The following is a 13,910-nucleotide window of genomic DNA, read 5'->3' on the forward strand; positions in this document are numbered from 1 at the left end:
CCCGTGGAGGTGGCTCTTCTATGTTGTGCCATGCGCTTGTGAAGTGGCTGTTTGGTCTCTCCGATGTAGAGGTCTGGGCATTCCTCGCTGCACTGTACAGCAAACACCACATTGTTAAGTCTGTGTTTTGGAGTTTTGTCTTTCGGGTGAACCAGTTTTTGTCTGAGTGTGTTGCTGGGTCTGAAATGCACCGGGATGTCATGCTTGGACAAAACTCTCCTGAGTTTTTCTGATACACCGGCTACATAGGGGATGACAATGTTGTTGCGTCTGTCCTTCTTATCCTCCCTCGATGGTGTCTGATCTTCTTTTCTGTGCCTCTTTGCTGACTTTATGAACGCCCAATTAGGATAGCCGCACGTTTTGAGTGCTTCCTTTACATGCGTGTGTTCCTTCTTTTTCCCTTCAGGCTTAGAGGGAACATGTTCTGCCCGGTGGTGTAGGGTCCTGATTACTCCAAGTTTGTGTTCCAGAGGGTGATGGGAGTCAAAGAGGAGGTACTGGTCCGTGTGTGTGGGCTTCCGGTAAACTTCGATGTTGAGGTTGCCATTCTCTTCAATGTGCACAGCGCAGTCCAGGAAAGGCAAACAGTTATCCTTCGTGTCTTCCCTGGTGAACTTGATGTTTTTATCCACAGCGTTAATGTACGCAGTGAAGGATTCCACTTCTTGTCTTTTGATTTTGACCCAGGTGTCGTCTACATATCTGTACCAGTGGCTGGGTACTCTTCCTTTGAAAGAGCCAAGAGCCTTTCTTTCCACTTCCTCCATGTAAAGGTTGGCTACAATAGGTGACACGGGGGAGCCCATGGCACAGCCATGTTTTTGTCTGTAGAAGCCTTCGTTGTATTTGAAGTATGTGGTGGTGAGGCAGAGGTCTAACAGTGTGCAGATCTGATCGGGTGTGAAGTTGGTCCTGTCCTCCAAGGAGCTGTCTTCTTGTAGTCGTTTTCTGACAGTCTCCACGGCCTCCGTGGTGGGTATGCAAGTGAAGAGAGAGACTACATCAAAGGACACCATGGTTTCATCTGGATCCAGGGTAAGTTTCTGGACCTTGTCAGTGAAGTCGGTGGAGTTCTTGATGTGGTGTGGGGTGTTCCCCACGAGAGGAGCAAGGATGGTATCAAGGTGTTTTGCAATGTTATAAGTGGCTGAGTTTATGCTACTGACTATGGGTCTGAGTGGGACCCCTTCTTTGTGGATTTTAGGCCGTAAATGCAGGGTAGGGCATCCCCTGGATAAAGGCAGTGATATGTAAGGCGGTCAATGATTTTGTCCTTTTCAAGGTCTTGAAGGCAAGCTATAACTTTCTTTTTGTGGCTGCTTGTGGGGTTTCGCTTTAAGGCTTCGTAGGTGTTGTTGTCACTGAGGAGAGTAGTGATCTTTGTATGGTAATCTGTAGTGTTTAGGACCACGGTGCATCTTCCCTTATCAGCTGGTAAAACAGTGATGTTGTAGGTCTTTGCTCAGGGAAGCGACGGCCTTCTTTTCTTGTATTGTGAGGTTGGACGGAGGGACTTTGGCACTGGAGAGGGTGGCTGAGACTTTCATCCTGATTTGCTCTGCTTCTGTCTGTGATAATTTATTAATCCGTATGGCGGATTCTGTGGCTGTGATGAGGTCCACTATGGGAAACTGTTGCGGAGAAATGGCAAAATTGAGTCCTTTGGCTAATACTCTCTTTTCAGGTTGAGTGAGGTTCCGGTCTGAAAAGTTCTTTACCCATTTCTCCTGATTGTCTTCAGGTGTGTTTTCTTCTCTGGGTTGTGTAGGTTCAGAATGAGGAGTGTGTGTTTTTGAAAGCAAGGTGTGAAATTTCCTGCGTTGTCTTTCTTTTCCTTTAGAGTGTTGGGCACGCTGAGCCTTGTCCACAAACTTGTAAACCTCTTCTAAGATTGGAGAGGGTAGAAGGGTTTCCAGTTCCTGCAGAGTCTGGCTGATCTTGATCTGGAGGGCATCTATAGTGAAATGGACCTGTCTTATCCTTTCACAGGTGGAGCCAGGTTTCACAATGAGCTCACCCGAAACCCTGGCTGATTGGACCCACACCCAGTTTCACACCTTGGCTCAGGCGATTAGAGGATCATCAGGGGGTCCTTTTGTCCCTCTGTGGGGGGAAACTCCCACTAGGTTTAAATCTGGGACTCCCCACCATTTGACCTTAAAATTGAAGAAGCTTCTCGGATGAGAGGTGAAACATCTTCAAGCAACTTAAAGAAGTCCAGACGCTTTTCTTTGCAAGCTCCTTTGACTATGATGACCTGGATGACTGAGAACCTTCACAGACATATGGCTAATGTGGTTTGGGGGCGGAGCCTGAGGCGGATTGTTTTCACCCTGATACCTGGCTGACGTGTTTGCACATCCTTCCTTCTGTGCTTCGGTTTAATGAGGCCTCCGATGCTGCAGCTCCTTCGCCTCATGACGTGAACATGACCTGAACGTGTTCTGAGCATGTGCAGAAACCAGACGAATCTCAGGTTTCTGCTCTTGCTCAGAACACGTCACATGTCTGTGTTTGATGGAGCCTCTGCACATTTATGTTCCTGTAATAAATGTGGAGTTTTTCTGTGTTTTTATTGTTGTAATGTCGGTGATTTCAGGTGGTGATCCAAATGTTACTTTAAATACTGTTTGTGTTACGCTGTTGTTGCAGCTCATTCTGTCGTGAGATAGTTTCGCTTTAGCAAGATGTGATTCGGGGCGTGAGAACGTGCTGATCACCTGACCCTGGGACAGGTGAGACCAGCTGAATGACCTCAGTCTCTGGGTCAGGTGACTTCTCTAACCTGCTGCTGTGTAACACCACCTGTCTGCAATGTGCCAGTAGCTTTGCATCTCACTTTAAACCAAGGCTGTCCAACTCCAGACCTCCAGGGCCGCTGTCCTGCAGGTTTTAGATGTGTCAGCTGATTCAAATGGCTAAATGACCTCCTCAGCGTGCCCTGAAGTTCCCTAGCATATCGAGACTATCTCTCCACACCGTTACATATGTAACGGTTTCCCTGGGTCTTTTCCTGTCTCTCACTAAGAGAACCAAGGTTACACCATAACCATACGTTCTCCAGAGGCCTGTTAATGAACTTATCATTTGATTCAGGTGTGTTGACCCAGGGTGAGATCTAAAACCTGCAGGACACCGGACCCTGAGGCCTGGAGTTCCCCACCCCTGCTCTATAACCTTGGTTCTGTGATATAACAACAGACCCCGCCTCCTCCGTCAGCTGGAGTCGATGCTTCCTGATGTGAAGGTTTCTGCATGTTCTGATTGGTTGGAGAATAAAGTGTCCAGCTGAGTCCATTTTACCTGAATGTGCTGACGCTCAGCGGTCACAGAGGCTGTATGGATGGCGCCCCCTGCAAAGACACAGCTGAGCTGTGAACTAATCATTGAGCTGTACAACTGTCTGAGATCATGTGAATAAATTTGTACCTGCAGATAATCAGTGGTGATGTTTGACTGCTTTGTGTGCAGCATAGCTGTTTGCTCACAGCTGGACTGAGGTTTCTATTTACACGAGACAACAGGTGCAAAAGTCTTGAGCCACCCCTTATCTCTTTATACAGGTCTTCTGTGGACATTGACTGCTTTTTCCACTCCTGTCCATTCCTTGTACCTGACATTGTCACATAGGGCTGTGCAATATGACCAAAATCTCATATCCCGATATTAAGACATCTATCGTCCCGATAGCGATATAAATCACAAAAATGTAACATTTTCTGTAAATTCTGTGAATCTCGGGCAGCTCGACTTGCGTGAAGTGTTTCCACCTCGGCATCGTGTACCTGGAGTCGAGTGTTTTACCTGATGCATGAAACTATACATTTTTAGACATAAGTTGTAACGGCCGCCGTTTTCTTTGTATTTATTACACGGCGTGCTGCGGGGAAAAGCCTGTTCTAACGTTGGAGTCTAAGGTTTATTTTTTTAGCACCTAGCGGCTCTTTTTTACTTCTCATCCTAAATACTCTGCATCTTTCACATGATTCAGTTTATTTTGAAAAGTCTCAACAGGATCTTGAGCTTTATTGTGAAAGGTTTATGTGGAACATAAACAAGCGGGCACGCGATGGTGTTACCGTCGTTGTTGCTAACGACAACGCATAAAAACAGGCGCTTGTCCGTCTGTAGTGTGGTTATATTAAATATAAGAGAAAGAGAGAACTTTAAGAAATTAATAATAACTACAGTGACCATCAAAACATGAAGAAATAATGCTGTCAACAGTTTATTTTGCAACACCACGAAACAAACGATAGCGTAAAATGAAACGACAGATGTTTTAATATCGTCATCGATATATATCGTTATATCGAACAGCCCTAGTGTCACATGTCTCTGAACTCAATCATTCAAGCATTAAAAGGCTCCTAACGCGAGGGATGAGTGTTGTGTCTGCACACCTGAGCAAAGAGCCAGGTGTATGTTGTTTTTGTCAGCTCTTTGCTCCCAGCAGTCACACAAACACATTTCTTTAACTGACCCTTTAAACTGCCAAAGATAACACACTCCTCCTCCACACCGATTGGTCACCGTCAATATTAATGAAATCATGTGACTGAACCTTGAGAAACCACAGAAGCAGTGATTTAACCATCTTTAATGAAACCATGATACAGACAAATAAAGTTTGATTCAAACTCCTTCTACCATAATCTCAGCTGATCTGTGACCAGCCCGCCAGCCAATCAGCTGCCTCTGCTTGTCTTTGAACATCATGAGACCCTCTGAGAGCTCCGTCTGTTTGTCAAACCCTGCAGAGCTGCTCTGGTGCATCAAGACTCCGTGAACACGCTCACTGCTGTCAGGTGGCGTCCAGCTGCTGAGCGGCGTCCATGTCGTCCTCAGACAGTTCTGCCGCGCAGTCCCCCACTGTCTCCTCCTGTTTGTACGTCAGAACCGCGTCGTCGTCAAAAAGGATGGGCGGGGCCTCCTCGTCTGGCGGTGTCCCAACACCGTGCATGCGCTTCCTGTGCTGCTGCAGGTTGCCATGGCGGTTGAAGCGGGCGGAGCAGAGGTCGCAGGCGAACGGGCGCTCCCCGGTGTGGATGATGACGTGCCTGGCAAGCTGCGAGCGACACTTCTTGTCCTTGCCGCAGATGTGGCAGACGAAACTCTGCGGCAGGCGCGCCCCATTGGCATGGACGACCTCTCGGTGCCTCTTCAGGTGACTGAGGCGGCGGAAGCGGCGGCTGCAGAAGTCGCAGGCGAAGGGCCGGGCGTCGCTGTGGATGGTGGAGTGGCTTGCCAGCAGCGACCGAAACTTGAACACCTTGCTGCAGACGGTGCACGGGAACGCCTTCTCAGAGGTGGCGGTGCTCCTCCTGCGGCTGGCACTGGCGTCGCCCGCCCTGACCCGCAGGTGCACGCGGACTTGGTGCTGTTTGAGGCAGGTGGCACGCTGGAAGCTGCGCAGGCAGACGCCACAGCGGTGAGGCTTGTCACCTGTGTGGATGCGGGCGTGAGCAGTGAGCAGCGCCTCAGATTTGAGCCGTTTCCCACACACGCCGCAGGCAAACGGGGCGTCTGGTGGGCTGTCTTCTCCATTGACATGGTTGCTGTGGACCAGGACTTTGTGGCGTTTGAGCTGGTACTGGCGAGCGAACTTGCGGCCGCAGATGTCGCAGAGGTGCGGCCGCTCACCTGTGTGCGTCTGGAAGTGGACAGCGAGCTGTGACCTGCACTTAAACTCTTTGCCGCAGAAGTCGCAGAGCAGTGAGCTCGGCCGCGGGGGCTCGGCGGTGCCGTCCACGTGCACGACCTTCTTGTGGTGCTCAAGGTCATTGGCCCTCATGTAGGCCTTGGGGCAGAGGTCGCAGCTGTGCGGCTTCACCCCCGAGTGGATGACCTCGTGCGTCTTGAGCCGCGAGCGGCAGCTGAACGTCTTGCCGCACACGGCACACAGCCACGCCTGAACTTGCCGCTGTTTCTCCCGCTTGGCGACGCCGTCTGGATGCAGCCGATTCAGGTGGTGCTGCAGGTTGTCGCGGCGATTGAAGCGCAGTTCACACAGGTGGCAGGCGAACGGCTTCTTCCCCGTGTGGATGAAGGAGTGGCGAGCCAGACTCGACTTGTTCTTCATCACTTTGCCGCAAACGTCGCACACGGTGCTGTCGAGCTCCAGCTTCACTGCGGCCACATCCTGGGAGTCCGCCCGCAGGGCTCCGGGAGCCGCAGGCAGCGGCTGGAGCGCAACACCTGCAGCGACACAAGAGGAAAGAGTTAAACCAAGGATAACATCAGATTAATCCTGATTTACACAAGAGTAAAAAACAACCTCACGACGAGTTAAAGTCGAGTTAATCCAGAGTTAAACCAGTCTAAATAAAATGTGAATGAGTGGAAATAAAAAGCTTAATACTTTTAAGCTACAAATATTAAACGTCAGTAAAATCTGACTCACCTCCTTCAGATGGAGTCCAGGTGGGGTCAGCTGTGACGTCCTCCTCCACTGCCATGACCTCCGCCTCCTCTTGTTGGTCAGTGTCAGATGACTCGTGGCGGCGGCGGCGACTCTGTTTGTCAGTGTTGGAGCTCTGAGGTACCAACCGTCTCCTCTGGGTCCTGGACTTGGCTGGGGTGGGTTCATCGGAGAGTTTGGGGGCGGGGCGGATGATTCTGGTTCTGGTCCTGTTGGTGGTGCAGTGCTGCAGCAGAGCGCCCCCGTCTGGTCCGTCAGCTCGGACGGCGATGCACTGCAGCAGCATCGCAGACGAGCCTGCACACAAAGACCGGCGTCAGAGCGGGACGAGGACCAGGACTCAGAATCTGAGTCTGTGATGCAAACTGACTGACAGAATCATCACTGACGGGTTAATCATGGTTTTATTCGTGTAATACACAGACTACAAACACCACTATCACTACTGTGCACTATTTAATTTACCTGCAATAGCCCACACTGGAAATGCAAACACTGTTTATTTTTCTAATATTTTTATTACGGGTGGGACTTTGATGCGTTAATTGTGATTAATTCATTTTTTTAAAAATTAACTAATTTAATCGCACTTTGCATTCCAAGCAAAGGGGAACTATTGTCAGTGCATGATTTCCTTTTATACCAATTACAGTGATGCACAAAACAAAGCTACAAAGAATCAGAAGAAAGCACATTGCTAGGACTGATCAGAGGCAAATTTCATTTCCAAAGACTACCCAATGGAAGCTTTGATAAAAGTGAGGTTTTGTGCAAACTGTGCAAAAACGAGTTTGGATAACACCCAAAGCATTTCAACCTTACGGTACCATCTAAATGCAAAACATGTTTCAGTGAGCACAGAAACTGTGGGAGCTGACCAAACTTGATGAAATGACTGGCTTCAGGACCAAAATTAGTAAGTCAACATCGGACAAACTATGTTACTATCTCCCATAATGGATTGCTCTGGACTGTAGACCACTACCAGTGGTAGAAGATAGGGGGTGCTACAGTTTGCGTCAGGTGATCCAACTTTCCAACTGCCTGAAAGACTATTTCAAGTAAAATTCAGCTTTTTGACACTGAAAAGCAAAATGAGATGTATTACAGACAGCCCTGCAAATATGGAGGAACTACACCAGGAGCAAACAAGACTGGGGCAACAGAAAGAGCCACTCATACAGGATATTTCCACACGGTGGAATTCAACCCTGGATGTGGTGTCTCGTCTGCTAAAGTATCACGAGGTTGTTTTTGCTGCTTTAGACAAACAAAAGCACAAACTAGTCATTTTAACACCACCAGAGCTGGTAAACCACCAAAAGCTGGCCACTGTTGTTGAGCCATGCAGGTAAATAAAACTATTTTTTAACTTATTGTTACTGTTTATTCAAAACGCTCTGTAGTTGACAGTTATTGTGGAGATGAATAATGACTTTCTTGAACTGTCTACTACAGGTGTGTGACTGAGCTTCTTGGAGGTGAGACATGTCTCATGTTCAGTGGTTTTACCTGCTTTCTGCCACCTGCATCACACCATGGAGGTCTCTGATGATGACTCAAACTACATGGTGAAATTTAAGACCGCCTTCACAAAGGACCTGTCCCAACCATCAGTGGCTCCCGATAGCTGCTGTGCTTCACCCACACTTTAAGGATTTAAAGCAGTGCTCCCCAACCCCCAGGCCATGGACCACTGTCATTTGGTACCGGACTGCAAGAGTTGAGGCTCGGGTGTGAAATTGATGGTTTTCAGGGTTTTTATCGTTAACTCTGTTTCCCTGGGTCTTTTCCTGTGTTGTAGTTGTGTCTCTTATTTTGAAAGAAAAATTTACACGTTACCATAGCGACCAGAGAGCATTAAAGGGCAGAGAGGAGGATGTTATTCTCAATGTTGTTGGCGCATTTCAGGAGAACGCTGCTAATAAAATTACACAAGTACACAGTGAATTTGAATTTATTATTTTATATACAAAATACCACCGTTTATGCCTTGGTCCTATCATTTTATTTTGTTGTATTTATCCGGGACACCTCAAAGGCCGGTCCATGGTGCAAAAAAGGTTGGAGACCACTGATTTAGAGCGTCTTGCAAGGGGAGAGCGAGAAGAGGTTTGGACCAGCCCTGCTGCAGTAACAGTGTAACAATGCCACCACAAAGGAGCCAGCAAAGACAAAGAGCCTCCCCCTCTCTGATGCAGATGAGGAAGCCCTGTGTAAAAGGGCCCTGAGTTTGTACACAGCAGAATCCACCATCAGCCAGACAGACTGCATGCTGGAGTGGTGGTCCAGTTGAGCAGCGACCCACCTACACCTTCTGTCCTGGCCTGCAAGTATCTGATTGGTCCTGCCACTTCTGTCCCATGTGACAGACTGTTCTCACTTACAGTAACATAGCAACAAAATTAGAGCTGCTCTGAACATGTGAACAGGCTAGTTTGTCTAAGTAACTGGCTGAAAGAGACCGACAGTAAATAAGCATGGAGGTATTGTGAGTCCAATGGGTTTGTTATTTCTGCACTAAAATGTTCGATGATCACACTGTTTTAGCCTAATGTACAAAATGTTGGCTAAGGTTACTCAGAGTTTAAAGGTGAAGCTGCTCAAATAACCTTTTATGTTTCTGCCTTATTTTTTTTAAGAAGAAAAACTGCACTTTATGTATTTATTATTATTATTATTATTTAAAGACAATATCATTTTGAAAATGTACTTAAAGTAACATTTTATTTTAAGTCTTCCAATTTTATCCAGGGATATTATTTTTGTTTCTGTTTTGAATTGAAATGTAGTTTAAATGCCTTTTCCCCATAAATTAAAAGAGCTTGAGATTACAATAGTCATGTGCATGTCTATTATTTGATTCTGTCGCACACTAAATTCCTTTAAAATTAAAAAAACATTTGTGCTTCGGAGCAAATTTTCTTGTGCGATTAATTGCGATTAATTACAAAGCCTCTAATAATTATATTTAATATTTTTTTATTCATATGTATACAGTGCAGCAGAATTGTGCACCTCACCCTCCTTATTTCTACATGTCTGCACTGAGTAGGAGATGCTCTAAATCGCATTGTACATGTGACAATGATATTCTATTCTATTCTATTTGAAAACAACCTGGTTCAATCATTATAACCTCTGAGGGCGGTTTACAGGGTGGCCGACCACCACTTTTCTTCTTCTGTAGTAATTATTTCTTAAAATAAGTTCTTATTAATATTCTTGTTAACGTTAAAGGGATGGTTGGCTCAACAGAGCTCTGACTTTTTGAAGAGACAGTGCTGAAGAGAAACCTGGGGTTGTTCTTCTTCAATCAGTGGATTGGGGCGAAGACGCTCAGGGCGGCAGCGCTGCGTTCTTCTGTCAGAAACACATCATTACGCCTGGCCTCAGATCAGCGCCTCAGCACCTCACTTCAAAGTTCAGACTAAATTAGATCTATCAGCACTGACGCAACGATCTAAGCTGACTGATTAAACATTCCACCTTAAAAGCAGCCCATGAGGTAAAGGTGGAAATAAGTCCAGTAGCTTCTCGTGATGGAGACGCACCATCGCCATTGCTGAGATGTCCGAGAGACCGTCAGTGGCTCACAGATACTCAGCCAATGGGTGAGAAGGAGCCCAAACAGCCACTGCTAACAGGGCAAGCAGCGCAGCGTACAGTCTCTCCGACCTCAGCTCCACGCGGGGTCGTAGGAAGCCCGCGTTAACCTGCAGACGTGCACCTTTTCCAGGGTAGTGAGAAACAGACCTCAGCAGTGCATCAAACACCTTTAAACCCCAAACTGCCAAAATCCATCAGAGAAGCTTCGCCGACCAGCAAAAACCTGGGAGTCTCAGCGACGTGCACAAAGTGCAAACACAACCAGCTCCAGCCCCCACACCAGCGAGCAGGAAGCACCGCCCAACTGGACCCGTCACTATGACGACAACAGGTGACAACCAACGGGCTTCAGAACAAAAGATGGCAGCAGGTGAAAAGTTCAGGTGAACCTCAGTAAGAACCGGAACATAATTTTATTTAACGAGCAGCAAAAATATAGTAAAGACGATCAGACGTCACGATCAGCTGACTCTGATTTTATTAGATTTTTAGGGAATCCTAAAAATCAAATAATTTACATATTAAATAAAGTTTAAAACTAACATTTAAATAAAATCTTTTTTTTCCCCCATTAAGTTCTTTGAAAGTTTCCTCCCTCCACCTGCAGGGCGGCGCTCTCACCTGAGTGTCTCCAGCTCAGCTGCTGACTCAGCAGGTCCACCTGGACAGCGGCGTCCCTCCTCTCTGCCGCCTCGCTCTGACAGCCCACCTCCTTCCTGTCCTCCTCGGGGCTCTCCCACTGGCAGCCCACCTCCTTCCTCCTCTCCTCCTCTCCTGCAGCTCCCAGCAGAAAGAGCTGCTTTCCTTCTGCGGGAGGCTCCATCTCCCACAGCGCCCCCTGCTGGTCCGAACAAACCACCGTCAGGTTATTTCAGCCTGTACCCGGACAGGAAGTAGTCACACTGACTCCGCCCACTCACACTGAAGCGCGAAGAGTCACTCAGATCGATAACCAACGATTTCCAATCGATAAGAATTAACCTCTTAAATGTTTGAAGCTGCATCACGTGACCACGAATTCACTCTGAAGGCTTTAAAGAGCGTATGGAGTTAGACTCCTCTCGGCCACCGTACACACGCTAAAACAGCGCAAACTGCGCTTCATTACACAGCCACGCCCCGTCCGAAGATCAGTAACCTGACCGTTAACAGGCACCGACAATCTCATCAATAATGTGATCAATAACTTGATGTTTATCTATGAGAGCCGTTAGCGCCATGCTAACAGCAACTAGCAGAGGCTAACGGCCCTTTGACCGGCAGAGGAGCCACGGAGCGGCTTCAGGTACCTGAGAGCGGCGGAGTCCGGGGGGAGAGCTGTGAGCAGAGAACAGCTTCAGTATGAATCCGAAAACTCGGGAAAACAGCGAAACACAGCGGAACGGCAGGCCGCACACGCTCTGCTGCTGCTCTTCTTCTGCTCCTCTGTAGCTTCCTCTGCAGCAGCTCAGTGCTGCCCCCATCTCAGCGGCCACACCGGGAACTCTTCTTCTTCTTTATATTGTTTATTGGCCGTTGGCAAACAGCAAAATGGTGCATTACCGCTACCAACTGGTGTGGAGTGAGCACCGAAATGACAAAAAACAAACAAACTATTCAAATCCTCCCAAACGAATGAGTCTGAATTAAAAACCAAAATATGGCCCGATAACTTTCACTTCTAGAGTGCTTGTGAAATAAATCAACCTAGTCCAGTTTCACTTTCATATCACCAAGCTTTCTGATCAATTGTCTTCTTTTAGCATCATATTTCTGACAATGCATTAAAACATGTTGTGTTGTTTCTTCTTCTCTATTGCAGTCACACTTCCCTAAACTGTGTTTTCCTATTAAAAACAACATGCTATTCAAACCAGTGTGCCCAAATCTGAGTCGAGCTATAACCGTCTCCTCTCTCCTGTTCCTTCCTCTGCTTCTCATTTCGCCTGTTTTCCTTTGGATTTTTCATCCTTTACTCTCTTCCTCCCATTGCTTTTGCCACCTTTCTTTCATTTTATGCTGTATTCTACTCTTGATCTTTGTCCTACTGATATCCATATCCACCAGCGGTCTCTTTGTAGCTTCCTTTGCCATTCTGTCTGCTATTTAATTTCCCTTAACTCCATGATGCGCTGGTACCTATAAGAAGGTGACCATAAGCCCCATCATAATAACTCTGAATAATGTTTGCTGGATCTCTATCAGAATGCCAGGTGTGCAGTCTGAGTGACTGTCTTGCAAACTGGCCAACGATTAACTCGTCCGAGCATATCACAGATCTTAGTGGTCTTGTATCTTCAATCCACTGGACTGCTAACAGTATTGAAACCATTTCTCCTATGTATACTGACAAATCGTCACTGATCCTTTTCCCTACCTTAAATTCAGGAACAATAAATGCTATCCCGCTTTGGTTGGCTGTATTCCTTGATGCATCTGTGTAGATTTTGACATAACTGTAATACCGATTAATATATTCCTGCACTGTATGTGAATTTAAGATAAAAACCCCTGTTCTTGTTCTTTTTGTTCAGTAGTGTGAAATCTACTAAATCATCAGGGAGTATCATGGTGGTATCCGGATCGGCGACAACATCTCCAGCACCATCAGAATCAGAATCAGAAACTTTATTGTCATTGTCACAGGAACAACAAAATTAAGAATGGTCCCCGATCATTGCATCATCCCTAGCAATATCAAAATATAAATAAAACAATAAAATTCAATAAATAAAATAGATAGAATACTTAAAATACTAATAAGACGTAACAGTAAAACATTCACATACATTCCCACATACATGCTTCAGACCGTGCATAGATTAACACAAGAGTGGCGTGATGGACATTTTTTTTGTAGTATTCAGATGTGTTATTGCAGTTGGATAACAGCTGTGTTTGAGTCTATTAGTCCTTGCGCTGATTGCCCTATACCGTCTGCCTGAGGGCAACAGTTCAAACAGGGAGTGGCCAGGATGTGAGGTGTCTTTTGTGATGTTTTGGGCCTTTTTAAAACAGTGGACGTTGTGTAGGACTTCCAGTGTGGGGAGAGGGCAGCCAGTGATCTTTTGGGCGGTGTTAATGATCCCTTGGAGTGCTTTCCTCTGAGCCCCTGTGCAGCTAGTGTACCAAATACATATGCAGTAGGTTAGAACACTCTCAATGGTGGCTCTGTAGAAGGACACCAGCAGTCTCCTTGCTGGATGTTATGATGTTATTCCTCCTGAGAATTCTCAGGAAGTACAGTCTCTGTTGGGCCTTTTTCAGCAGCTCGGAGGTGTTCACACTCCAGGACAGGTTCTCCTCTATATTGACTCCCAGGAAGCGGAAGCTTGCCACCCTTTCTACACAGTCCCCATTAATGAATAGTGGTTGGATCTCTGCCTTTTTCCTTCTGAAGTCTATTATGAGTTCTTTGGTTTTTGAAGTGTTGAGGAGGAGGTTATTGGCCTTACACCATGACGTCAGCTGCGCCACCTCGTCTCTGTACGTAGACTCGTCTCCCTTGGAAATGAGCCCCACCACTGTGGTGTCGTCTGCAGGCTGACCACAGGAGCTCCTTGGGCTGTGTTCTCAGCCCTCTGTTGTTCACTCTCCTGACACACAACTGCACCGCCCTACACAGCTCTAACCACATCATCAAGTTCGCTAACGACACAACCGTGGTTGGACTCATCAGCAGCAATGACGAGTCAGCGTACAGAGATGTGGTTCAGCAGCTGGCGTTCTGGTACAACGAGAACAACCTGTCACTGAATGTGGACAAAACCAAGGAGAATATCATCGACTTCAGGAAGACTCACTCCACTCACACCGCTCCACTCACACACCACTCAGCATCCATGGTTCCACGGTAGAGACTGTTAACAGAACCAAGTTCACATCTCAGACGACCTCA

General features: G+C 46.9%; 1 protein-coding gene across 2 annotated transcripts; it reads right to left on the reverse strand.

The window, feature by feature from the left end:
* Window positions 1–4,587: 4,587 nt before the first annotated feature.
* On the reverse strand, window positions 4,588–11,521 carry LOC146380915 (zinc finger Y-chromosomal protein 1-like). Of its 2 annotated transcripts, none has more exons than XM_084940293.1 (4): window positions 11,323–11,521; window positions 10,655–10,871; window positions 6,407–6,721; window positions 4,588–6,201 (listed from the first exon to the last, which is right to left on the reverse strand). In XM_084940293.1, exons 1-4 carry the CDS (start codon window positions 11,494–11,496, stop codon window positions 4,808–4,810), a joined length of 2,100 nt encoding a protein of 699 aa, XP_084796419.1. In that variant the 5' UTR covers window positions 11,497–11,521; the 3' UTR covers window positions 4,588–4,807. The 2 variants fall into 2 exon arrangements, with proteins under 2 accessions (XP_084796419.1, XP_084796418.1); XM_084940292.1 differs by having other exon boundaries at window positions 10,655–10,874.
* Window positions 11,522–13,910: the final 2,389 nt, after the last annotated feature.

Source organism: Perissodus microlepis, chromosome 9 (assembly GCF_051167445.1).
Source record: "Perissodus microlepis isolate ML-2025 ecotype Zambia chromosome 9, ASM5116744v1, whole genome shotgun sequence".
In the NCBI taxonomy this organism is placed as follows: domain Eukaryota; kingdom Metazoa; phylum Chordata; class Actinopteri; order Cichliformes; family Cichlidae; genus Perissodus; species Perissodus microlepis.